The sequence below is a fragment of the Marmota flaviventris genome, chromosome 2, assembly GCF_047511675.1.
Source record: "Marmota flaviventris isolate mMarFla1 chromosome 2, mMarFla1.hap1, whole genome shotgun sequence".
NCBI lineage: Eukaryota > Metazoa > Chordata > Mammalia > Rodentia > Sciuridae > Marmota > Marmota flaviventris.
In genome coordinates this window covers 12,699,830-12,725,108 of record NC_092499.1, presented here as the reverse complement: position 1 = coordinate 12,725,108, position 25,279 = coordinate 12,699,830, and the positions used below count along the sequence as shown (strand labels likewise).

The window sequence follows — 25,279 nt, the reverse complement described above, 5'->3', positions numbered from 1 at the left end:
CCATCCATGAATTGAAGCCCTGAGCCCAGCATGAGGGTGTCTGGAGGCAGTCAGGTTTGGGTGAGGTCGGTGGGACCCTCACCTTGCGATGAGCACCCTCTGGGCACGCTCTGCTCAAGCGACGGCACACACGCTATGTACAGGCCACATGTGACACTGAGAAGCCAGGAGCAGCCTTACAGAACCCAGTCCTGCACCACCCTCATCTGGGACCCGCGGCTCCAGAACTGTGAGAGTCAGTGTCTACTGCTCAAGCCACCAGTGTGTGTGGCATTCTGTCACAGCAGCCCCAGCACCGTCCTAGCCTCAGGGACAGGAGCAGGTGAGAGAGGCTGGAGACGGGCTGCGAAGCTGCCACATTTTGTTTCCTCCACTCAAGTCCAGGGAGCCGGGGTGGGAGCTGCACACCAAGAGGCTGTGCTCGGGAGCTTGGCAGGGTCCCAGCAAGACCCACTGGGGTGACAGGGCAGGGGTGGCAGGTGCAGAGAGGCAGGGACAGGGACAATCAAGACTTCCACTCACCTCATGAGAATTGGTGCCATGAGCCACTCTGGTCTTGCAGACTGCGGGTTGGAGAGAGGAAAGCAGAGAGGATCAGTGAGCCCTGACGTCTGACTGGTGGAAACAGGGCATCTCCCCAGAGGACCCCCTCAAAACTCCTGCAGCCACAAGGGGAACGGGGCAGTGCTGCAGTTGGGGTAACGTGGACAGATGCCACCATCCCAGGCAGGACCCGCGCAGTGGTGGCGTGGAGGCGCCTGGGGCTGTGCCCTCCGCAGGCAAAGCCTGGGCCACCCTCAGCAATTCCAACCCTGCGGGCCTAGAACACCCACCCTGCCTGTGGCCATGCGGCCGAGCACGCGGCTACGTACTGAAGGGGAAGGCCAGGCCGTTCTTCTCCAGGAGCCTCACGGTGTCGTCCCCGCACAGGCTGGTGAGCTCCATGAAGGGCGGCGAGCAGATCCTGTCATCTACGTCACAGAGGGAGGGGAGGTCAGCGCCTCCTCCAGGGCCGTCCTGGACCCTGCCCACCCCCAGCCCTGAGGGTCCCAAGCTCTATGGTCCCCTGTGTGGGGCGTGGGGTGTGTGTGACAAGAGCAGCATATTCTTCAACTACATTTCCCAGCAATATTCTGTAATTATAAAATTCTTACATGCTAACTAGAAAACCTGAAGCGCACAGAAAAGAAAAACACACACGTCGCTTCCACCTTTGCCACCCCTCCATCATAGTCCCCTTCCTCCAAAAGACTGCGAGCCCCCAGGAGGTGGGCCCGCTCCATACCTCTGGCACAGGGCTGGGAAAGACTGCACATGGACAGGGCAGGGTGCCCTGTCCCCCCAAACTTGGAAGCCAAACCCAGAGCAAAGCAGCTAAGAACTGTCCCCAGAGCTGTCCACTCCCTGGCTGGCCAGGTCAGCACACTGGGGCACGAGAGCCAGCCTTGTTGACCTCAGCAGCAATGCAAGAGCTGAACAGGGCAGCTCAGAAGAGCTTCTCGCCTCCCTGGGAATCCCACCCCACCAGGGCAAGTCTGGACTCCAGACAGGAGCTCCTCTGGGGGCCCTGGGAGGGCAGCTGGGAGTCCACGTTTGCCAGGCCCCTGGAGGGGTGGCGAGCCCTGAGCAGTGCTCATTCCATCCTGAAGCTGCTGTGGGTCAAGAACCAGAGGCCCAGGGTGGTTGTTGCCCAAGGTCATAGGACAGTCAACCAAAGAGCCAGGGCAAGGAGCCAGGTCTACCCAGCAGCCCGGAAGAAGAGAGGTCAGGAAAATCAAGCTGGGGAGATGGGGGGTCCTGGTGCTCGCTGCAGGCTGTGACCCACACCGGCCTCATCTGCCCTCCCTCAGCATGAAGGATGGGAGGGCTGGCAGGAGGCTCAGTATCACAGTCACACAGCCACTGCCCCGCTCCGCTGCGGGGGCGTGATGCTGAGGTCCCAGTAAACTGCAGGATCTGCAAGGAGCAGGCACGAGACAGGAGCTTGTCAGGCTCCCACAGTGACCCCAACTGTCACACACCACTGCTGATTGCTGACCTGGGCCCACCGCACTTGTTCCACGTGGCTACACTGCAACTCGTTCATCCTCAAAGAGCCTTTGAGGACGCACCACCATCACTCCCACTTTCCATTTGAGGGAGCAGGCACCATGGAGACGCTCCCGGTGTGGATCTAACAGTGAGCAAGAGGGATGGCCTGGGCTGGGCTGGGGCTCAGTGGTAGAGCGCTCGCCTAGCACATGCGAGGCGCTGGGCTCGATCCTCAGCACCACATAAAAAAAATAAATAAATAGAAACAAAGGCATTATGTACACTACAACTAAAAACAAACAAACAAAAAGAGGTACGGCCTAGGGCACACTGGGTGGTTTGGCTCCAGGTCCAGCCTAGCGACCATGGCTGCGGGCTCAGGGTGTCCCTAACAGCATCTCCTCTGCTCGGTGGCAGTACTGAGACAGCAGCAGCTTCAGCAATGGGAAGCACGAAGGCGACCCCTGCAGTCCAGCCGCCCACTGTGCGGAGTCCCACTTTCCACAGGTTCAGCCGCCTGTGGCCATCTACAGAGCACTGAGCTTTAAACCGCACCTGGTGAGCAGGGTGATGAGCAGGGTGACGAGCAGGGTGAGGGGCTCTCCAGCCTGCACCACCCACGTCACAGCCCGACTCATTCCTGCGTCCAGCACGACACCACAGTCACCGCCTCGGTTACCAGATCAGCTGTCCTAGAACACAGGCTTGCGCTCAAGGAACCCTTGCTTTACTTAATACTGGCCCCAAAGTGCAAGAGCAGGGATGCTGGAATTGTCCTATTTTGTTATGAGATGGTCGCCTAATTTACGAACTCTTTTTTCAGCACTGGGGATCGACACGTAACTCACACGTGCAGGGCCAGGCAAGCGCTCTATCACTAAGCCACACGCCCCCCCATAAATTAAACTTTATCATATGGATGTAGTATAGGGAAAACACAGTAAGTGTAGGGCTTGGCACTAGCTGAAGTTCCAGGCTAGAACATATCCCCCATGGATAAGGGGGCCACCACTGTGATAAGGGATGAAAGCATAACACATAAATCTCAATGATGTAGAAAGCATCTCACAAGATCTAATACCTTTTTACAGTACAAACACTCAACAACTAGAAAGAAGGGGATTTAATCATCCTAATAAAGAGCAGCCTCAGAAGCCCACGTTTTAAGATAACATCAAATCCACCACTGAAAGCCTGGGTATTTTCCCCCTAAGATTAGGAGCAAGGCAGGGATATTTGTTCTGGCCACTCTTAGTCAACACCTTGCTGCAGACTCTAGACAGGGCCACTAGACAAGAAAAATGAAATAAAAAGCATCAAGATAGAAAGAAAGAAAGAAAACTACGTCTGTTTGCAAATATTATGATATGGTACATAGAAAATCCCAAGAAACACACACACACACACACACACACACACACACCCTCCCAACTCAGCTGGAGCTAACAATAACCAAGTTCACCAAGGCTGCAGGATACAAGAGCAACACAGGAAATACAAATGCATTTCTATACCCAACAATGAACACTCTAAATGTGATGTTAAGAAAATAATTCCATTTATAAAAACTTCACAAAGAATAGAATATTTGTGAATAATTTAATAAGTACAAAACAAACTCTGAAAACTACAAAATATCACTGAAGGAAATTAAAGAACGCTTCAATAAATGGAAAGACACACTAGGTCCATGAACAGAGAGTAAACATTATTAAGCTGGCAATGTTTTGATCTATAAACTCAACACAATACCCATTGAAATACCTTTTTTTTTTTTCAGGAATTAACAAGCTGACCCTAAAATTCACATTAAATGCAAGGGACCCAGAATAATCCGAACATCTTAAGAAGCACAAAGCTATAAGACTCTCACTTTTTTTTTTTTTTTTCCAAAACTTACCATGGGGCTGGGGTGTAGCTCAATGGGAGAGTGAGAGCCTGGCCTGCACAAGGCCTGGGGTTCAATCCCCAGCCCACAAAAACAAAGAAATAAGTGAAACTTTCTACAAAGCGAGTCACTGAGACAGTACAGTACAGGCGTAAGGCAGACATGCAGATCCATGGAAGAGAATGGAGAATCCGGATGTGAATTCATTCACCTGTGCTCAGTTGCCAAAGGAACTTAAATGAGGAAAAAATTTTCTTTTCAACAAACGGTGCTAGCACAACTTGTTATCCATTAGAAAAAGACTGAAATTGCAATCCTACCTCACATCACATACAAATTAATTAAAAACGGATCATGAACTAACTATAAGAGCTAAAACTACAAAACCCTTTGAAGAAAACATCTGTGTGAGTCTTCATGGCCCTGAATTAGGCAATATCTTCTTAAATATGGCACTAAAAGCACAATCAAAGCCAAAATAGATCAACTGGATACCATCAAAATAAAAAACTTTCATGCTTCAAAAAGTACTATAAAGAAAGTGAAAAGACACCCGGAGACTGGGAGAAATATTCTCAAATCATATATTGGGTACAGGACTAGTATTCAAAACATATAAAGAACAATTAAAACTAAACAATAAAAAGTCAACCCAATTTTAAAATGGGAGAAGCTTTCTGTTATTTTGTTTGTTTACTCATAGGTGGACACAATTCCTTTTATTTTATTTTTATGTGGTGCCAAGGATCGAACCCAGTGCCTCATGCATGCCAGGTGAGGGCTCTACCATTGAGCCATGATCCCAGCCTCTGGGCAAAGGTTTTGAGTACGACAGTTCTCAAAATAAGACATAAAAATGGACAATAAGTCCATGAAAAGATGCTCAACATCATTCACCATCAGGGATTCCTGTGTTGAGGATGTAGAAGATTCAAATCCTCATGCGTTGCCAGTGGCAATGTAAGCGACGTAGCCACTTCAGGAACAGTCTGGCAGGACCTTGGGCAGTTAAAAAGTTACCATGTGACCTGGCAACTCTGCTCCTAGCAATGTGAATTATATCCATTAAAAAAATTTTATTTTTAAAAAGCCAGCAGTGCCACTTACTGAGTGCTCTCCAAGGGACAGCGAGCTAAATAATACCTTCCAACAAACCTGCAAAGATCTGTCCCCATTTCTGTTGAGTTCACAGTGAAGTCAGCGAAGAGACACCCTCCCCCAGAGATAATGAAGGTATATTCCCCCGAGAGGTGATGCACAAGGACACTCCCCCGAGAGGTGACAGGTTCAGAAGAATTGTAAGGCCAAGATACTCCCAACGAACATGTGGCGCCAGCACTAGTCTCTTATTAGACATACGGTCTGCAAATATTTTCCCATTCTATGAGTTGTCATTTTCCTTCCTTTATAGTTCTCCTTGAAGCACAAAAGTTTCGTATGCTTCAGACACACCCAGCTCTCTGAAATCCTGTGTATAAGATGGCAGCCCCGGTGGTAGCAGGGGCCAAGTGGGTCAGGACAGAGGGGCACAACCACACAGTCAACGTTCTTATTTGTCTATCCTGATTCGTAGCTGGCTGTCCACACCACCAGCTGCATGCCTGACTGACTCTGGGGAGGGGTGGGCTGGAGCTGAGCCTGGCCCAATCCCATGGCCAGATGAGACCCGTGTGCCAAGCTGAGGCCCAGGGAACCAATCTTAGGTGAAGGCAGCCCAGATCCTGCAGAGCTGAGGCAGGGGAGGATCTGTGCCTTACTGGGCTGTAGACCACTTGGAACTGCTGGTACCAACAACATCTGAGCTGCCTGAGCCAGTTTCTGGCCACCTGTAGTCCACCTGACCTGCCTGTAAAATCACTAGGGACTTGGACACTACTCACTCTTCTTATTTGATTTCGACAACCATTCACCGCCACCACCAACAAAAACGCACTGAGCGCCCCCTGAACTCTGAGCTGTGACAGTGTGTGATCGTGGACACCCCTCCCTGCACGGAGCTCACTCCAGCCCAAGGGGCCGGGAAATGACCCACACAGAGGAGTGGTACAGCTGGGAGGGGAAGCATGGGGTACGTGAGGGAAGCGCCCCACGAGGCCTCGCTGAGCAGGGGCGGGGGAGGGCAGCCCAGAGACTATGTGGCTGGGGGAGCAACCAGCGACAGGCCCAGCATGCCTCCGTTACCTCATGCAGCCTGGATCCTGGCCCTGTGGTCAGTCCAGCAGGTGAGCGCAGCGGCCACCCAGCTCGGGGCAGGCTGGAGAGGGAACCAGGCCCTGCAGCATGGGGCGGGGGTACACAACCACCTCGTGCCAGCTGACACATAGCAGTGCCCACATGAGGGACGGAGACAGCAGAAGCTCCTCTGCTCACCCATAGGAAGCTCAGGGCAGCCCCGCCAGCAGCCCTTTGCCCACGTGGAAACGGGCAGATGCTCTGGTAAGTGAGCCTGGGAGCCCGTGAGGCTATTTCTGGTCCCCGGGAAGCCACTGCTGCTGCTGTTGATCTGTCATCTTTATTTCTGGGCGGGGCCTGGGAGAAGGCTACTTTGGCTGGCGGTTGGGCTGCTTCTCCTGAGAACTGCTCCCTCAGCCCCCGAGAAGCTGCAGCGCTCCCGTCTTCCCTCTCCGCCCCTCAAATCAGAGCCTGTGGAGCTGGAGGGCCCTTGGAGAGGGGCAAGCCCAACCACAGGTCACGATCCAGCCAGGGGGAGGGAAAGGTTCAAGGCCACCCGAGTTCCTGGTGGGGTCAGGGCCAGCACTGGCATTGGGGCACACAGTTCTGCCCTGCCCACTCTGCAGGTGACCTTTTTCTCATGATGGTGGCAGCCACCACAGCACTAGCAAGAAAACAAGAGGACCAATGACAACATTGGACACAGCAGGACAACGGGGGCAGCTCTGAAGCCAGCCAGCCTCCCTGACCCTGGGACAACCAATCACGACGACTTCACAGCGCTGAGTCTCACGCGCCGTACAGTGGGGTGGGCTGCTGGGGAAGCCCAGGAGAGCAGGCAGTCAGGACAGTGTCCACGTGGGGTTTCCTGGGCCCGCCACACACCCAGGTGCTGAGGGCCGCACCCTTGAGAGCCTCGTCCTCATCCTCACTTGCTGGTTTTCTGAACAAGTCAATTTCCTTCTCAGTTCTGTTTTTACTGTCACCTATTTTTCTGGTGGCTCTGCCTCTCCCGGCCACTTGACCGGCAACGCTCCCCCCTAATGACAGACAAGTTTTCTCCATCTCAGGGCTGACGAGGCTGTGGGCTTGCACTGAATCACTTCCATAGCCGAGTTCCCAGAAGTGAGCTCCGGGGTCCACGGGAATCAGCATTTCAGTGGTTCTTGCCATAGTGTGTCCCAAAAGAACAGAAGGGCTATGCTATGGTGCCAGTAACCACCTGTTGTGTCCAATGCCTTCCTCAGCCCTGGCTGATCCCATGTTCAGAAATCTGGGAAGGTCCTTTACAGAGGGAAGGGGGTGGGCAGCATGATGAACAAGCCAACCCCCTACGTATGGTCATCTGGGGCCAGCTGGGGGACCCCAGGCCAGGCAGGCAGCTCGGGGCAGGCAAGTGCTTAACAGTGAACAAAGTCCTGCACGCAGGCCCAGAGAGACCCAGGTGCACACCCTGTGCTTCCCGGTCCTGGCATGCCTGGCAGCAGGCATGGGGCGAGCCAGTCCTGTCCACCTGTGGAGTTGCGGAAGTGTTGTGGAATCTGCGAAAGCCAGACAAAAAAGCAGCCACTGGGGGTGACGGGCGAGTCCGGTGCGCCAGTTTGTGCACACCCTTCCCGGGGACACAGCAAGGGCGGCTCTGGGCTCCCAGGTGCTCCCAGGAGTGAGGCCAGCAGGAACAGATGGACTCCCTGCAGGTCAGGAGCAGGGAGGAGAGCCAGCCCAGGGCTCGGGCATCACTCCACCTGCACTAGAGACCCACAAGGGCGCAGAGGTGGTGTCTGAATGGCCTGTGAGGGCGCAGGATCTGCAGGAACCCTCCAGCCTCGGCCAGGGAGTTGCTGACCCACTGGGTAGGCCCGACAGAAGGCAGACCCATGAGGGCAGGGGCCTGGCCGATCAAGTCCACGGCTGTTCTTCCAGCAAGGAGTGAAGAAATGAATGCACCAGACACCAGCCTGCGTCCCCACCTCCTGTCTGAAGGAGGAGGTCCATGTCAACACACAGGTTCCCACGGGGTGCGGGGCAAGCTGGCAGGGTGCCTCAGACATGGCCCCTCACAGCCGGGCTCAGTTCTGCTTTATTGGGCCACTCCCCATTCCCAGGGCCCTCTCTGTATGACAGGAAGCAGCCTTATTCACAAGGGGGCAGTGAGGTCCCCATGGGGTAGCAGACACCAGAATGGGGGTGGCGGGACCAGGGGAGGCAACAGGATCCAGGTTCTCACCAAATCCCTTAAAGCAAGAGCCGGAGCACACTCAGCCCTGCCTTCCAGCCCTGGAGCCTGCGCGTGCTGGTCCCTCAGCCCCGCAGGCCCTTGCTGGCCTCTTTGTGGCCTAGGACACTCCTGCTTATTCCCTGACATGTGGGTCAGGACACTGTGCTCATCTGTACTCTGCACCCCTCTACGCCCAGTTTGTGGCAAGTGACTCATTTCTCCCTGTGGCCTGAGGGCCCCTTGCGGGCAGGGCCCAGCAGGCCCTCAGCATGCTGGGATTTCAATAGGATGCGTCCCTTCAAAAAAGTAGGAACAACTGAATAGCAGAGGCATGACCCTTGTGTCTACAGGACCAGTAATAGTCCTGGATGAGATAAAATGGAAATAACGTTTTGTTTTGTTTATTAAGACATCAAAAGTTCCAGGCCCTGAAATTGGCAGGTCCTGGGGATGTGGGAAGGAGGAGCCTCTTGGAAACCACTGAAAATCTGCTGCAGCCCTGGGTTGGCTCCAGGAGCTGCAGACTGCCATCCCTGTGGCCCCTGTGGCTAAGCCAAAGCCCCTCAATAGCATGAAAGGCCCGAGGACTAAGTGCCAGGTCCCAAGCCTGGATCCACCGTATCATCTGGGTGGCCGCATAACCACGGGGTCTCTCTCCCCACCTGCAGGAGGTTCAACAGCGGTTGCCGTGAAGATGGCTGAGTGCACATCAGTCACCACCCTGAGCACGTGTGGCACACGGCAAGCCCAAGGCAAGACTTCACTGCTGTGACCAACTGGAGCTGGCTTGCCTCCCGAGCTCCCTGAGGTCCACCCTACAGCCCTCGGGACGAATGAGAGGCTGGGAGCTCCTCAGGGGCTGGCACCAGGAATAACTAAGGCTGTAGTTAGGGCCAGGCACCCAGCTCAGAACACAGCAGGCCTGCAGTGGTGGGATGGTGACCCTCTAGACCATTCTAGAGATTCTCTCTCAGGCGATCCCACGGAGTAGGGACGACCAAAGGCCCTGACTGTGCCACCCAGGCACTGAGGAGCTCCCACAGGGCTGGTGGGTTCTCAGGACCAAAGGCAGACAATCCCTGGGGCACCTGGTCACTGGAGGCAGCTGGAGCAGCCATTCACCAGACAGGACTGGGCATTTCCCACCACCCAGTTCACCAGAGCATCTGAGGCCTGAGACCTGGCAAGGTCACATGAGGACTGGGGGTGTCGGGAAGGCAGGGGCTGCTTCTGAGAGGTCTCTAACCATGTAGACCAGAGGTGACCTTATAAGCCTCGGGCCACAAAGGCCAGGCCAGGCCTATGTTCCCACCTCAGATCCAACCCAGACAGGGGAGGAAGCAGATTTCCTGAGTGTCCCTGTGGCAGGTGTGGAAAGGAGCAGTCCAGTCTGAGGCTAAGCCACCTGCTCCACTCCTCCAGCCTCAGGCCCCAGGACGGGGGCCTGCCTGCACCGCCAGCCCTCCTCCCTACCAAATGTACCACATGAGCTACACTCAGGGTCTCAGTCAAGCTCCCACCTCTGGACATGGGCTCAGTGCCTGGCACCTGGACACCCTGTCATAAATGTTTACTTCGCATCTGTCTCCCCGACACCCAGGGAGGCTCAGAGAGGGCAGGAGCTGTCCGCCTTGCTCACCGCTGTATGCCCAGGGCCAGGCACCCAGCTCAGAACACAGCAGGCCTGCAGTGGTGGGATGGTGACCCTCTAGACCAGCATGACCAGGCCACAGGATGCTGTGTGTTTGGTGAGACGTTATTCTGGGCATGCCTGGGTGAGACGGCATTGGAATCAGGAGACGGAGTAGAGCCTACTGGCCTCCCCAGTGTGCTGGGCCTCGTCCAGTCATTTGAAGGCCCGACTGGAAGGTGAGGTGGGTGAACGAGAATTCCTCTTGGCCTCTGCTTTCCAGCTAGGACCTAGGCTTCCCAGCCCCCAGGGTTCTGGACTTGGCTGGAACTTCACGACCCACTCTCCTGGATCTCTACTCTCCAGCTGGAAAATCCTAGACTCTCAGTCTCCATAATCACAAGAGCCAATTTCCATTCCTTCGATTGTGAAGTGGACTCCAAATCCTGTCCCCTTGAGGGGGCTGGCCCAAGAGCCGCAGGGACAAGTAGAACAGAGCCTCAGGAGGCAGGGCCAGAAGAGGGGCTCTTTCCTGGGACATATGCCCTGGGCCCCTGAGCCACCAAGGCAGCAGCCTGGCTGCTCGGTCACTGTCCTGCTGAGCAGAAGCCTATGAGACTGCAGTGCAGAGCGGCCTGGCGGAGCCCAGCCAAGCCCCAGGTTTGTGAGCAAAATAAACACCTGTTATTGTCTTAAGCCATTGTTTTGGCTTGCTCAGTGACAGACAAACAGGACAGAGGCTTACAGAAACGACACGTGGGGGCTCTGTGGGGGCACGGTACACAGCGCAGGCGGGGCTCAATGTGAACCGCGACCAGACGGGCACAGGCAGCATGCTCCCTGCCAAATGCTGGAGGGCATCAGCTCCCGGGGTCCTCACAGCAAACCACAGGTCCATTATATAACCTCCACTTGGCACATGAGCAAGCCAAGGCCTTCAAGATCAAAGCCACACGTGGCAGTGTTTGGGAAGAGAGCCTCACTCCTCGCCACCGATCGTGCCCAGGAAGAACACTGAGCCTGGAAGGAGCTGAGGCTCCCATCCCTGCCTCAGAGACTCAGAGACCCAGAGATGTCAGTGTCCAGCCAGCCGTGCTGCTGGCCCCTACTCCTGGCTGCTCCTGGCTGCTGGAGTGAGTGTCACCCTGAGACGACTCCTTCACCTCTCTAGGCCTCGGTTTCCCACTCTGTGAATGGGAGGGACAGTCCTAGGTTGCTGAGGATCAGATGGGTTCAACGGAAGCCAGTGTGGAGTAGAGGACCTGTGGGATTCCTCCAGCCTCCTGTCAGTCACCATCATTACTGGGCTGGGGCTCAGTGGTAGAGCACTGGCCTAGCATGCACCAGGCACTGGGTTCGATCCTCAGCACCTCGATCCTTTGTTTAAAAAAAAAAAAAAAAGATACTGTGTCCACCTAAAACTAAAAAATAAATATGAAAAAAAAGGTCCACCCCTTTTCAAACAACTCAGCAGAACACCGCGGTTCCTTTTCCTTGGTCAACTCCATGTGGCTGACTAGGTTGACTTTTTCTAAACAAAACAGGTTTTTATACACAAACAGAAACAAAAGAAAGGCTTACAACTATGTAAATGTGCTGAGAAGCAGATTTTTAGTTTGAATCCATCCCATTTATTGATTCTTGCACTACAGGAGTCTTATTAAGAAAGTTGAGGCCTAATACAACATGATGGAGATTTGGGCCTACTTTTTCTTCCATTAGACGCAAGGTCTCTGGTTTAATTCCTAGGTCCCTGATCCACTTTGAGTTTTGTGCAAGGTGAGAGATAGAGGTTTAATTTCATTTTGTTACATGTAGATTTCCAGCTTTCCCAGCACCATTTGTTGAAGAGGCTATCTTTTCTGCAACGTACATTTTTGGCGCCTTTGTCTAATATAAGATGACTGTAGTTATGTGGGTTAGACTCTGTGTCCTCTATTCTGTACCATTGGTCTACAGGTCTATTTGGTGTCAGTACCATGCTGTTTTAGTTACTACTGCTCTGTAATATAGTTTAAGGTCTGGAATGTTAATGCCACCAGCTTCACTCCTCTTGCTAAGGATTGCTTTGGCTATTCTGAGTCTTATTTTCCAGATGAATTTCATGATTGCTTTTTCTATTTCTATAAGGAATGTCATTGGGATTTTGATTGGGATTGCACTGAATCTGTATAGTGCTTTTGGTAGTATGATCATTTTGACAATATTAATTCTGCCTACCCAAGAACAAGGTAGATCTTTCCATCTTCTAAGGTCTTCTTTAATTTCTTTCTGTAGCATATTGTAGTTTTCATTATAGAGGTCTTTCACCTCTTTCATTAAGTTTATTCCCAAGTATTTTTTTTTTCTTTTGAGGCTATTTTAAATGCAGTGGTTTTCCTAGTTTCTCTTTCAGTGGATTTGTCACTGATGTACAGAAATGCCTTTGATTTATGAGCATTGATTTTATATCCAGCTACTTTGCTGAATTCATTTATTAGTTCTAGGAGATTTCTGATAAAATGTTTTGGGTCTTTTAGATATAGAATCATATCGTCTACAGTGAGGTGAACAGAGAGTCTACAGAATGGGAGCAAATCTTTACCACAAGCACATCAGATAGAGCACTAATCTCTAGGATGTATGAAGCATTCAAAAACCTTAACACCAAAAAACAAATAACCCAATCAATAAATAGGCAAAGAAACTGAACAGACACCTCTCAGAAGATGATATAGAATCAATCAACAAACATATGAAAAAATGTTCAACATCTCTAGCAATCAGAGAAATGCAAATCAAAACTACTCTAAGATTTCATCTCACTGCAGTCAGAATGGCAGCTATCAAGAATACAAACAACAATAAGTGTTGGTGAGTATGTGGGGGAAAAGGCACACTCATACACTGCTGGTGGGACTGCAAATTGGTGCAGCCAATCTGGAAAGCAATATGGAGATTCCTTGGAAATCTGATAATGGAACCACATTTGACCCAGCTATCCCACTCCTTGGTTTATACCCAAAGGACTTAAAAACAGCATACTACAGGGACACAGCCATATCAATGTTTATAGCAGCACAATTCATAATAGCTAAACTGTGGAACCAACCTAGATACCCTTCAGTAGATGAATGGCTAGGGAAACTCTGGCATATATACACAATGGAACATTACTCAGCATTAAAAGAGAATAAAATCATGGCATTTGCAGGTAAATGGACAGAGTTGGAGAATATAATGCTAAGTGAAGCAAGCCAATCCCAAAACACCAGATGCCGAATGTATTCTTTGATATGAGGATGCTGACTCATAATGGCGATGGGAGTGAGCATGAGAGGAATGGAGGAACTTTATATAGGGCGAAAGGAGAGAGGGGAAGGGAGAGGGCAAAGGGGTAGGAATGACGGTGGAATGAGTTAGGCATCATTATCCTAAGTACATGTATGAAGACAGCAATGGTGTGAAAATATTTTGTGTATAATCAATGACTTGAAAAATTGTGCTCTAGGGCTGGAATTGTGGCTCAGCGGTAGAGCGCTCGTCTAGCATGTGCAGGGGCCTGGGTTCGATCCTCAGCACCATATGAAAATAAATGAAGGAATGGAGGTGTTGTGTCCAACTACAACTAAAAATAAATAAATATTTAAAAAATTGTGCTCTGTGTGTGTAATATGAAATGAATTGCATTCTGCCCTCATGTATAACAAATTAGAATAAATAATTAAATTTAAAAAACTTTGTAAATGTGAATGGAAACTTGGAAATATCTATTTCGTAAAAAATTTTTTAGTTTTATTTTTAGTTGTGGGTAGACCTTTATTTTATTCATTTTACGTGGTGCTGAGAATCAAACCCAGTGCCTCACACATGCCAGGCAAGTGCGCTATCGCTGAGCCCCAGCCCCAGCACCAGAAATATCCATTTTTATAAACCACAATTTTTTGTTATCAATCAGAAAATCCATATTCATTTTGCAATTATATGTCAAGCCTGTGGATGATTTTTTTTGAACTCAGCAGTTCATAAAATTTTATGGTGAATAAAAGAATCATCACCTTGACGAATACAGCAATATCAAATAGAATCCAGCAGCTTCTGCTGTGTAGGAACGTGGAACATGAGGTTAAAACACTGTAAGGGTCAGGTCATTTTTTTCTATGCTGGTTGCCACATCTTACCAAAAAACAAAAACAAAAAACAAACAAACAAAATCCAGTCAGGCACAGCGGTGTATGCCTGTAATCCCAGGGGCTCAGGAGGCTGAGGCAAGAGGATTGTGAGTTCAAAGCCAGCCTCTGAAACTTAGAGAGGCCCTCAGCAGCCCAGCAAGACCCTGTACCTAAATAAAATATAAAAAAGGGCTGAGATGTGGTTCAGTGGTTAAGCGCCCCTGGGTTTAATCCCCAGTACCAAAAAAAAAAAACAAGCCTAAAACTGTTTTTAACCCATTATTTACATAAAGGAAATCATAAAATCCAATGCATCTGTACAGTTGTGTGGTCTTATGTATGATAAACAATTGAATAACTAAAAAAAATGTTCCAGTGTTACCGTGGAGAGCCCATGGCTACTCTGCTGGCACAATGGGCAGCATCCACATGTGGTGGACTTCACCCTCTGACTAGGAGATGAGCTGGGGCCAGCCTCACTGCAGGAGGTCTTTTAGAGCAGAAGGTCTTTTCTGAAGAAGAAACTCTGCTGGACCACCCGTCAGGCTTGGAGATGGAGGGGCCATGAGAGAAGGAAGGAGCCGACAGCCAGGAAGGAGGGGGACCTCAGTCCTACATTGAACTGAATTCTGCCCACAAGAATGTAGTGGAGGCTGCTTCTCTCCCCAGGCCTCCAGATGAGCACTCCGCCTGGCTGGCCCCTGGTTTCCGCCCATGACTCCCTGAGAACGCAAGTGCTGGAGAGAACTTCTGACCTCTCCGATGGTGCCATAAGAAATGAGCCACTCAGCTCCTCGCCTGTTATGCAGCAGCAGGGAACTAACGTAGCTGTTACCATGCCTTCTCAAGGGAGAAAAGTAATGGGGCTATTTAAAGCCACTGGGGAGGGACGGCTTGGGAACGGCCCTCAGTCCCTGATGCCTTACAGGTGAGCTTTCTGGGAACGCACTGGAGGTAGGGGACGAGCCTGCAATGGGGGTGGGGTGTTTCTGGAGAGGGACAGAGGGAAACAAATGCCACCACGGGGCATCTCCCAGCAGGGGAAGGCATGGCAAGGTGGGCGAAGCCTGCCATGGCCGGCAGCGTGAGTGGTTTTCCTCCCAACTGACCAAGTTAGTGGCCCATCTCGTCTTGTGAGGCCAGACAGCCCACTGCACCTGGAATGTTCAAGTCCAGGAGTGGAGGAGCCAGACACTGGCCAGGCAGAGAGACATTCCTGAGCCCTGACTGGCTGCTGGCAGTGTGGACTAGCTCCCCGGCAGCTATTCTCAGTGAGTCACACACAGCCCCCTCTGGACCCCGGGCCAGCCTCACCAACCCCACTCAGCTTCAGCTCCCCAAATGCAGCAGACCTTTTGTTTTCAAGATGTTTAAAAAATAACATTTGGAGTGTTTCTGGCAGAACCTGTTCTAAAAGCAGGACAGAAAATACCAGTGTGGCCCAGCAGGAGGATGCTGCTGCATTGATGGGGTTCCCTGTTTTTTTGTTTTTAAATAATGGGACAATTTCCTTCATACAGAAAGGGCTCTAATTAATAAGAAAAAACCAATAATGCGGCAGAGATGGGCAAACGCCATGCAAACATTCACTCGCAGAAGAAACGTGAGTAAACACAGGAAGAGGCGATCCTGCCAGTAATGACAAATGAACTCGATTCCATGCCCCCCAGGTGACTTGCATGATTAGGAGGAAAATTTGTTCAAACTTTTTGAAGGGCAATCCAGCGAGATCTGCCAATGTGAGCAATGTTTAGAATCGTCAAATGAGAAATTCCACTTCTAGGGATTAATTCTCCAGAAATATGCAGAGGTCTGTTTACTGTATAGCCTTGTCTGTTGGAAAAAAAAAAAATCCAAACAAACCTGGAATAATGTTATGAGCCCAAATAATTTGACTGAATTATGATTCATTCATTTATAGGCTGAAATATTATGTTCCCATCAAAACGGGCAGACCTCATCTCCCTCGTCTTCACGGGCTGACATGGAAAGAAGTCAAGATGAATACTGAGGGGATACAAGTTTTACTAGAAAACATGCGACCCGGCCCTGCTTCTGTTTCCTTTTTAAATGCACACATATTTCTGCCAAGTGTGAGAAGCACCAGAAGGATGGATTATCAAACTGAACAGCAGCTGCCTCTGAAGATCTGAGAGTCCCCAACAGTGAGGGTCCCACAGGCGAAGGGGCAATTCCAGGGAAGATGTGCAATTCCATTGTTGGGGTGCATAGCCCTCATGAGCCTCCTGAGCAGGCCTCTCACCAGAAGCACTGCAAAAGTGGGAGGAGGACCCCACGGCAGACAGGGTGGGAAGGCTGAGGACTGCGGCGTTTCACTGACTCTTTTGTTTAAACAACTTTATTTTATTCATTTTTATGCCATGCTGAGGATGGAACCCAGTGGCCCACACATGCCAGGCAGCGCTCTGCCATTGAGCCCCAGCCAGCCCTGCTGCACTGGTTCTAAGGCACGTCTTTCACGTTTCTCCAGCTGTCCGCTGGGTTGTCTCAGAGTCCCTGGCAGGTCACGACTGGCAGGCCATTTTTTCCTTCTACTGGAATATGAAGAATCAGTGCACTCTACGACCAGGGCAAGACCCAGTACCTGCCTGCCCTGCAGGTTCACACTCGGACACTGATGTCCCTGAGAAGTCCTGTGGCAAGGAAGCGCATGGCCCCGTGCACCTCCAACACGCCCCGCGCTGCGTCCTTATTTTTGGTTTCCCTTTGTTTATGAGAGTATGCTGGGGTTCCCTGAAGTTCCACCCAGTCCTTAGGGATGGCTATGAAGTTGCAGGGTTCCGTCGCTTTCAGGTGTAGCTGGAGCGGGCAGTGTTTGAAATCCTGTTGGCACACACCATTGGCCAGAACCTTGGATAGGTGCTGCAAACCCTGGGGTGGGGGTGCCCACAAAGTGACTCTTATAAGGTAAAAAATGTTCCAGTGTTACCGTGGAGAGCCCATGGCTTATAAGGTATCTGACAGCTACGAGGGAAATTAGAAACTTACAGTCAGAACCTGCAGACTGTAGCCAAATAATGGCTGTTGCGCAGACAGGTGCGCTGTCGCCTCTGATGGGTGGGTCAGAGGGCATGGCACCTCTGGGAGGCCACTCCTGCCCCACATGCATGACCCTGCCTAGATCCTTAAAAGTCCCGAGAAACCCAAATGGAGGGGCATGAGTGGTCCTGGGCCTGTGGACAGATGGCAGGGGCAGGCCTGAGGATCTGCTCCCCTGCCCTCAGTGTGTGCGGCCAGCAGGACGGGTGCATTCAAGATCCCCAGGTCACCTCAGCACAGGACCTCTGAGGGCTGACAGTGGGTCAGCAGGGCGGGGAAGGAGAACGAGAACTCCCCACAGCACAGGATGCCTGGGTGGCAGCCGAGTGTCCCCTGGCTCCAGGCCCAGGCAGCAGGTGCGGCCTTTGACCCAGAGCCAGGGACAGAAGCAGCCCCACCCAGGGGGGTTGGCAGAGGGTGGGGAGGAAAGCAGGGCGGCTCTGGCACCCTGAGGTCCGGGCTCTCCTCTGAAAGAGGGACACCCTGCTGTGCTGGAGGGCTGGGCTGGGGCTGGTCCCAGGGCTCACAGCCTACTTCACCTTCCCCTCAGCTCTAGGAGGGAGGACGCTGACCTGCCCTGAGGTGACAGGGCTCATGCGGGCCCTGAGCTTGCTGGGATGCCTCCCAATGCTGGTGTGGCACCAGCCTGGTCTCAGCTGGAGTGCGACTGCACTGCTTCTGGGCTGAATGTGGAGCCCAGGCACCCTCCTGCTCTGCTGACCCAGACCTCTGCCCACACTGGGGTATGGAAGGTGGCCAATGTGGGAATGAGGACAGTGTCCTCCTACACATCCCTCAAGCTCCAGATGGGGGAACCGCAAGCCAAGCCCCTGCCCAAGGGCCCTGCCTCACTGCTCAGCTTGTGGGGCCAGTGTTACTTCGTGGCCACGTGCTCTAGGTGTTTGTCCAGGCCTGGGACCACCTCATCTTCCCCCACACCAGACCCCTGATGGGGCACACCATTCCCTCAAGCGGGACCCTGCGGCCCAGGTTGGAGCCCAGGCCCATCAGTGCCCGTAACACGCTGCTGCCCTCAAAGGATCAGATGGGGTTTTGTTCCAGTGACCGTGTGGGGTACAGGCCTGTGGCTGTCTGAAGCAGAGCAGCTAGTGGGTACCAGGGACCTTCTCTGGTCAGTGTCACTTCCTGGGTACAATAACAATGCCAGCCGGCAGTGCCCTGTGCCATGAGAGCCTGGGGTTACGCACCACAGGCAACAGAGCACGCCCAGTGTCCTCTCTGCCTCGGACCCTGCCCATCAGTCGCTGGGCCCAGGAGGCAGTCATATGTAGGTGAGGAGCTGTGCTCGGGGACTGCAGGCGCCTGTAGTGGGCCCTGTCCCAGTGGCAGCTTGATGCCTCTCAGTGCTCATCTCTAAAAGGGGGCACAAGAGCCACAAACCTTCCCACAGGTACCATGGAGTACCCAGGCCAGCGTGGCCCTACCCGCTCAGTGACCCAAGATCTGCAAAGGAGTGGCTCAGGGGGTCCACATGACGTGGGGCAGAGAACGGGGGGGGGGGGGGGGGGCTGGTTTTGCCTCCAACCTTCCCTCCCTGGTCCCCTCCCCCACACAGCCCGGGCAGCTCACTGAGGTGGACAGCCAGCCTGCCCCACAGTGAGAGCCTTGTACCACTGCCACAATGTACCCCCAAGGCCAGGCTCTCCGGGATCATTTCTCCCAGGCTCAAAAATGTGTTCTTTTCTTTGACTCAATTTCAATCCAGCTTCCAAACCTGCTCCTAGATGAACCCTGATTAAATTCTCATAAAACCACAGGTGGAGAAGCTTGATCTGTGTTGTGCACCCTCCCCGGGAGGACTGGCATCCAGGACAGGCCACCTGCCACGTCCAGAGCTCATGTGTGGGAGATTCTGGAAAAAGAGAGCTGCCCCTCACCCTGAAGTCACCAGAGTGCAGGAGGAGCTCTCTAGTTACTGGCCAGGGCCTGAGACCCTTGGATCTGCTATCCCCAAGGACAGTGACACAGACCCTGTCATCCAATCACAGCCCAGGTGCCTTCTCACACACAGCTTTGGTCACTTCAGGCAGCTAGAACCTTGCCCACAACTGCTCAGCCTCGGCCTTAGTCTCTGGATCCTGGCCCCGGGTGGCCAAGTGGGCTGCCCCCGCAATCTGGCCTCAAAAAAATGCCAGGCAAACCATGGCTTGTCACCAGCCTCTCCTTTGGCCTGAACCGCGTTCAGGTTCAGTGCTGCCTGTGTCTCTCCTAACAGGCTGTGGATGTGGGGTGGGTGTGGGTGTGGGTGTGGGCGCAGGTGTGTCCTCGGTGGCTGCCTCCCAGCAGCAGTCATCTGGGGGAGCTCTGGGCAGGTCACTGGAAGCCTCCTGACCTCATGGTGTCAAGCTGCTACTTGGAGGGGACTGCTGCTGAGGTCACAGGCTAAAGCCACACCTGGCTGACCAGAGGAGGAATAGTTATTCCAAATGCCATACACCCATGGGAAAGGCAGGTAGGTCCCCAAAACAGAATGCCACATCTTGGACAATTCTGTGGCAGGCCTCTACGATATCCCCCAAATTCAATCTACCTCTTCTTCCATGGTGAAATCCCTCAAATTTCAGCTGAAAATGCAGAACAAGGATCACATTTCCCAACTCCCTTGCAACTCAGCAAGTGACTAATTCTGTGCAATGAAAACAGAAAAGGAGCATATCAAGCTGCAGCTTCCAGAACCTTCCTTAAAAGATAACTAGGGCTTGCTCCCTTTTGCTTCCTCTTCATCCTCACGTCTAGATCTTGGACGTTATGGCTGGAGGTTTAGCCACCATCGTGGTCCAGGAGGGCCAGACTATTGGAGAACAGTGAGCTGGAAGCATGTGGGTCCCCACTGTTGCACTCTAGTGCTGACAAGCTTCCCCTGGGCCTTCACGTAAGAGAGGAAGGAAGTGCTATCCCATTCAAGCCACCGTCTTTGAGGTCTCTACTGTTACAGCCACTTGCATGCTGACTGGGTGGCCGGAAGCTGGCAGATCTGAGGCAGAGGAAGGGCCCTGCTTCCCCTCCTGGCTTTGAGTTATAGGAAGAGCTCTGGGAATGTGGAACTGGGATGGCACTGACCACAGGTCACATACAGGTGAGGCCAGGGATGAAGAAGGGGGACAGGGACATCTGCCTGCTATCCCTAGGGATCCTCCCCATGCGCCACGGCAGTCAGGGCCGTGGTCTCCTCCTTCCCAGAGCCGACAGGAGCCGACCAGCCCTGCAGCACCCACGCTCTGTCTTCCCTACAGTCTGGATTCTCCAAAACAGGGAGTCACCACAGCCCGGGGTGCTGATGGCTTGGAAAGGCTCGCCACACCCCTCTCCCACACAAAAGGGGTGCCATTGGGTTGCTATAATTATCTGAGGGAACTTCAGGAGCGACTTGGCCACTTACAGCAGGCCTACAACAGCTGCATGCCTTCAAGAATAGCAGCAAGCAGGGCCCAGGGGTGCTGGGGACACCTCTCCCAGGTAGGCTCTGCACCTGCCAGGGGTGGGAGGGGATCTAGCAGAGACCCACGGAGAGTGCTGGTCCCCTGGTAAGCAGGAGGGAGCTCCAGGAAGGCCCTGCCTCTGGACGCCCTGCTGGAAGAACACAAGCCAGGTTCAGCATGCATGGTAAGGAAAATCCAGGGTGCAGCTCACGCAGCCCTGGCCCACGGGTCCTGCTGGACTAGCCTCCTGGGGACAACCGTCACAGCAGTCCATCTGGTGGCTCCTGAGCAGTGTCTGGGGTTAAGGGTTTTGAGTTCAGCAGAACAGCTTCTGTCTGGCGCTCTTCCCACCAGATGTCTGTCACCAGCCCCTGAAGTCTGAGGCTGGGTCTGGGCCACCATCAAATGTCCAGGATCCAGTCACCGCTCAACAGAACAAAGGAAACGGCCGTTAGAAGCTTCTCCAGCCATTTCTGCACTGAGGTGTCTAAGACCTCATCTCCTCACTCACCAGCTCAAGCGCCTGCAATGGCTGCCCAAGAATGAGGTCCCTCACTGTACCCTCTGGCCCAACCGTCAGTCTCCCTGTGCTCACCACACTGCCCAGCCTGAAGGCCCAAGTCGCCATGGCCCCCAGCCTTGCCCACCCAAGTCCCAGCTATCATCAGCACGTGGGGAGAAAGTTCCCCACAGGAACGGAGGCGCAACCCATCTGGATCTGAGTCGCCCGAGTCTCGCGTCACAGGTGGGGTTAAAAAAAGAGCACCTTCGCATGAGAGAACCGCAGACAGTTGGAGACATCGCAGTCTCACTTCCACCCCAGAGCAGACTCCCAGGACAGGGTCAGGTCTCCATCCATGAAAACAAGAACCTCACAGCCAGAGAGGAAGCTTCGAGCCCGAAGGCCACAGGCCTATCCTAACAATTGGCTTGAGGGGATCAGTCTTGGGGAGCCTTCTTGTTACGGGGGCCCTTGCTCAGCATCTGCCGGGTGACTAACTCACACAGAGGTGCAGCCAGCAGCCGGAGTGCTCACTTCCGACTCAGGTGGGGGCACAGGGCAGTGAGCAAAGCAGACCCTGGGACAGATGGGGTTACAAGAAGAGCAACCTCACCATGAGAGGAACTGCAGACAGAGGCTCCCAGGCCCCCGAGATGCCTGGAGAGTGTAGGGGACAGACTGCCATTCTGGGTCCCTGCTGGAGTGGCCACAGGCCCCAAGACTTTTTGGAGTCAGCTTTCCCATGGGACTCAGGGAAGGCCCGGGAGCAACCACCAAGCCCAGGGGAGGCAGCGTGCACCTTGGTCCTGGTCCACCTCCCTTGGCAATCCCACCGCCTGGGGTGGCTGCCCTCCGAGACACGTCCTGCGCAGACCTCTTCTGTCTCCGCCCCTTCACTGCAAGACGTTGCCACTTACATCCAGGCTCCACCCGGCAGCCAGTGAGCTTTCCAGAGCCCCAGCAGAACTGGAGTGACTCCTTACTGCTCAGGAGAGACCAAGTTCCAGAGCCCCGCAAGCAGGCTAGGGCTCCCTGCTGCCACCCGGTAGGTACCCTCTACTGTGTGCCGCAGCCGAGCCTCACCAGCAGGCTCTTGCTCCTTGACCACTGAACACGAGTGCGCCCCAGACCCCGGCTCGCCCTGCCCACCCCCGCCCCCCACCAGTCCTGCTTTTCAACTTGTGAAAATCTGTCCTTGGCTGTGGGACACAACCCAGGGCCTGGGCCCTGCCACTACAGCAAAAGCAGAAACCAAAGCATCCCCAGGTGCCCCCATGGGCCACACAGCAAGAGAAGACTCCACAGACACTGTCCCAGTTATCCTACCCTGGGACCTTAGGAGGAGCCACTTGTTATCCACGTTTTCCAGAACCCAGGTAGGGCCAGGTCAAGTGACTTGTCCAAGACACAGAGCCAGCTGAAGCCCAGACTGGGGCCCATCTTCAGTCTGTCTCTCTCCAAAGCCCGCGTTTTACTCTGAAAAAGTCCCTTGTGGCACTTTCTCTGAATTGTCCACTTCTACTGGGCCGTTCGTGGACATCAGAGGTGGCTGCAGACCTGCCATCTGCCTCCTCCAGTTGGCCGTTTCATGTCAAATGCTCTTCTCTTGCCCCTTTACCCAGTGTCCAGTAAGCACGTCTTCGGGAAGAGGCTGATTCCAGAACCAATCCCCATCTTGGTTTCTATACCCACCAGGAAAGGGAAATAAACCACTCCAGGCCCAGGGAGCGAGGCTGCTGCCATGGTGCTGAGGCACCCTGCCCACGAGGGGGTCCCAGGGAGTCTCTGCAGGCTGCACACCAGGCTGTCAGTGTCAGGCGCCCAGGAACAGCCCCCAGACCCCTTCAAGGACATGGGGCTGGCACCCAGCCCTTTCCCAGAGCGTGTCCTTAGAGACCTGAGGATCACCATCTCTCAGGACCAGCACCCTCTGGCCTTGGATGGGAGGCAGGAGCTAGGAGCCTGGCTAGCTGCTGGCCCAGGCTGTGTGACGTCAGTGCACCTGCCAAGCTGCCAGACCCTGCGATGGCTTGTGCCCCTCCACTCCCACCAAAGGTTCATGGGATTGGAGGCTTGGTCCCCGGGTGGTGGTTCTGAGAGGGAGGATAACCTGTAGGGCGTAGGGCCTGCAGGAGGTCCTCAGGTCACTGGGTTGTGAGACGGTTCTCCTGTCACCCCTGGGTAATTCTTGTGAGAGAGTTCTTATGAAAGGAGCAAACCTGACCCAAATCAGCTCTTTCTGCTCCTGGTTCAAGATGTTACCATCTGCTTGTTCCTGCCTGCTCCCACCATTGTTACCTACGATAAAGTGACAAAACCAAGTTCTGGCCCTTGCCAGAATCTGTAATATGCTGGTTGGACTTTTCAGCCTCCAAAACTATGAGCTAAATAAACTTCTTTACTTTTATAAAGGTAGCCTGTCTCAGGTATCTTGTTACAGTAACAAAAAGCTAACTTACATAGCCTCCATGACTTGTGTGAAATGGGCAGGACCACTGTGCCCACCAAAGAGCACTGAAAGAGACAACGAAAGGAGGCTGCCCAACCCAAGAGCACAGGGTGCATATCTAGCAAATGCCACCCCCATAGTTCTGTGACAGTCCCCTTGCAGACAGGCTGTCTCCAGCCCTGTGAACCAAACTGCGCCTGCTGGTCCCACCATAACGGGAAACAAGCAGGTCAGGGTTCAAGGAAGCCAAGGCGCAATGGAGGTCTGTGTGGCTGGGGACAGAAGGCCGCCTCTCCTGATGCCAGGATGAATCCTTACGTAGCCCCCAAGCCCAGGCAAAGCACTTCTCCTTAAAAATTAAACAACAGTCCCAGCAGGGACCAGAGCCCAGAAGAGAGAACTAGGAAGCTGTTATGAGCTCGATTCTCCAAAAAGTCTCCTGCATGCGGACACTCAGCTTTAAGAGGCTGTCTGGGCTTCCCTGGATCTGCTCTGCTCCCTGAGGGGCGGGAATAGGGAGGGGGGCTCCTTGGGGACAAGAGCCTGCAGCTGGGGAAGCTCCACACCCAGGGGGCAGGCTCCCACCCGCCAGCAGAGTGCGCCCGTGAAGTGTGCCGCCTGCTGCCTGTCTGTGTGTGGTGATGAAGGCCCTTCATTTCTGTTGGAATCCTTGGTCGGGCTGCATAACTCCACTGGCCCTGGACTCCTACTCCCTGATCACAGCATGAAGTGAACCCCAAGGGTTCAGAACAGCAAACAGAAACCTCTCCCAAATAGCACCCCGAGTGAGAGCAGGGAGAGGAAGGACCTCCCCAGAATGACTGCGCCCAGGAACTCAACTGCTTCCTGCACCAAAGTGCTTAAAAAGACACAACCCCTTCCCCTCCCACGCAATGGCCACCTGTGACCACAAGGCAGGGCTGCGAGCCACGGATGCTGAGCACACGTCTGTACCTTTCATGTAGGCCTCAATCTTGCGGATAAGTTCATAGGACTTGGAGCGGTCAAGCAGGGTCCTGATGGCAGGGAGGGGGTCCAGGACAATGGTCTCAGGATGGGCATCAATGTATTCCTGGAAGGAAAGCAGATCCTGGTTAGAAAGCAGGCTGGGGCCACGGCAAGGAGACAGGCACAAATTCACCCATCCCTTTCTTGTCCCTCCCCCATCACATGACTCTGGTGTGACCAATCAGTGCATCCCAGCATGGGGCTACTGGCTCAGGAGAAGAGGGATGATCCTGAGCCTGTCCAATCAGGCAGGCTCAGGGGGTCATGCCGGGGAATGGTAGGATAAGAATATCCTCAGCTTTAGGAAGAAGGTGGACACATGGAGACTGGGCAGCTGTGAGCAATCACCATGGGAACTGAAGGCAAGGCCTGTTGAAGGCTTAAGCTCAGAAAATAGCTGAGGATTAGAAGAGCAACCAGGTCTGGTCAAGTTGTCTGACCCCTGGATAAAGCCTCACCTGAAGCCAGATCTGATCCCCGCGCTGATTTGCTCCACAGGAGAGCCAGCCCAGCACTGAGACGGGGGCCAGAGGGAAAGAGGAAGGATGCTGGGGGCATGAGAAACTGTGGGAAGGAGTGATGGACAGAAGTGTCCCAGATGGCTACTCAACACTCAGGAACGTCCCTTCAATACCTACTGCCTTTGTGGTGGCACTATGGAAACGCAAGAGTAACTGATAAAAGCCTGTTCCTCTCTGGCTCTTTAGACCCTTTGATTCTGAAGACAACA

At 53.3% G+C, this 25,279-nt stretch overlaps 1 protein-coding gene across 5 annotated transcripts in view; it reads right to left on the bottom strand.

The window, feature by feature from the left end:
* The window catches only part of Itpk1 (inositol-tetrakisphosphate 1-kinase), a 131,045-nt gene that overhangs the window by 18,195 nt on the left and 87,571 nt on the right, over window positions 1-25,279 (bottom strand). For all 5 annotated transcript variants that reach the window (XM_071607585.1, XM_071607589.1, XM_071607586.1 and 2 more), the window contains 3 exons: window positions 24,496-24,613; window positions 873-971; window positions 523-563 (listed from right to left, as the gene is read on the bottom strand). In XM_071607585.1, coding sequence (XP_071463686.1) covers window positions 523-563; window positions 873-971; window positions 24,496-24,613 — 258 coding nt within the window. The remainder of the gene's footprint in view (window positions 1-522; window positions 564-872; window positions 972-24,495; window positions 24,614-25,279) is intronic.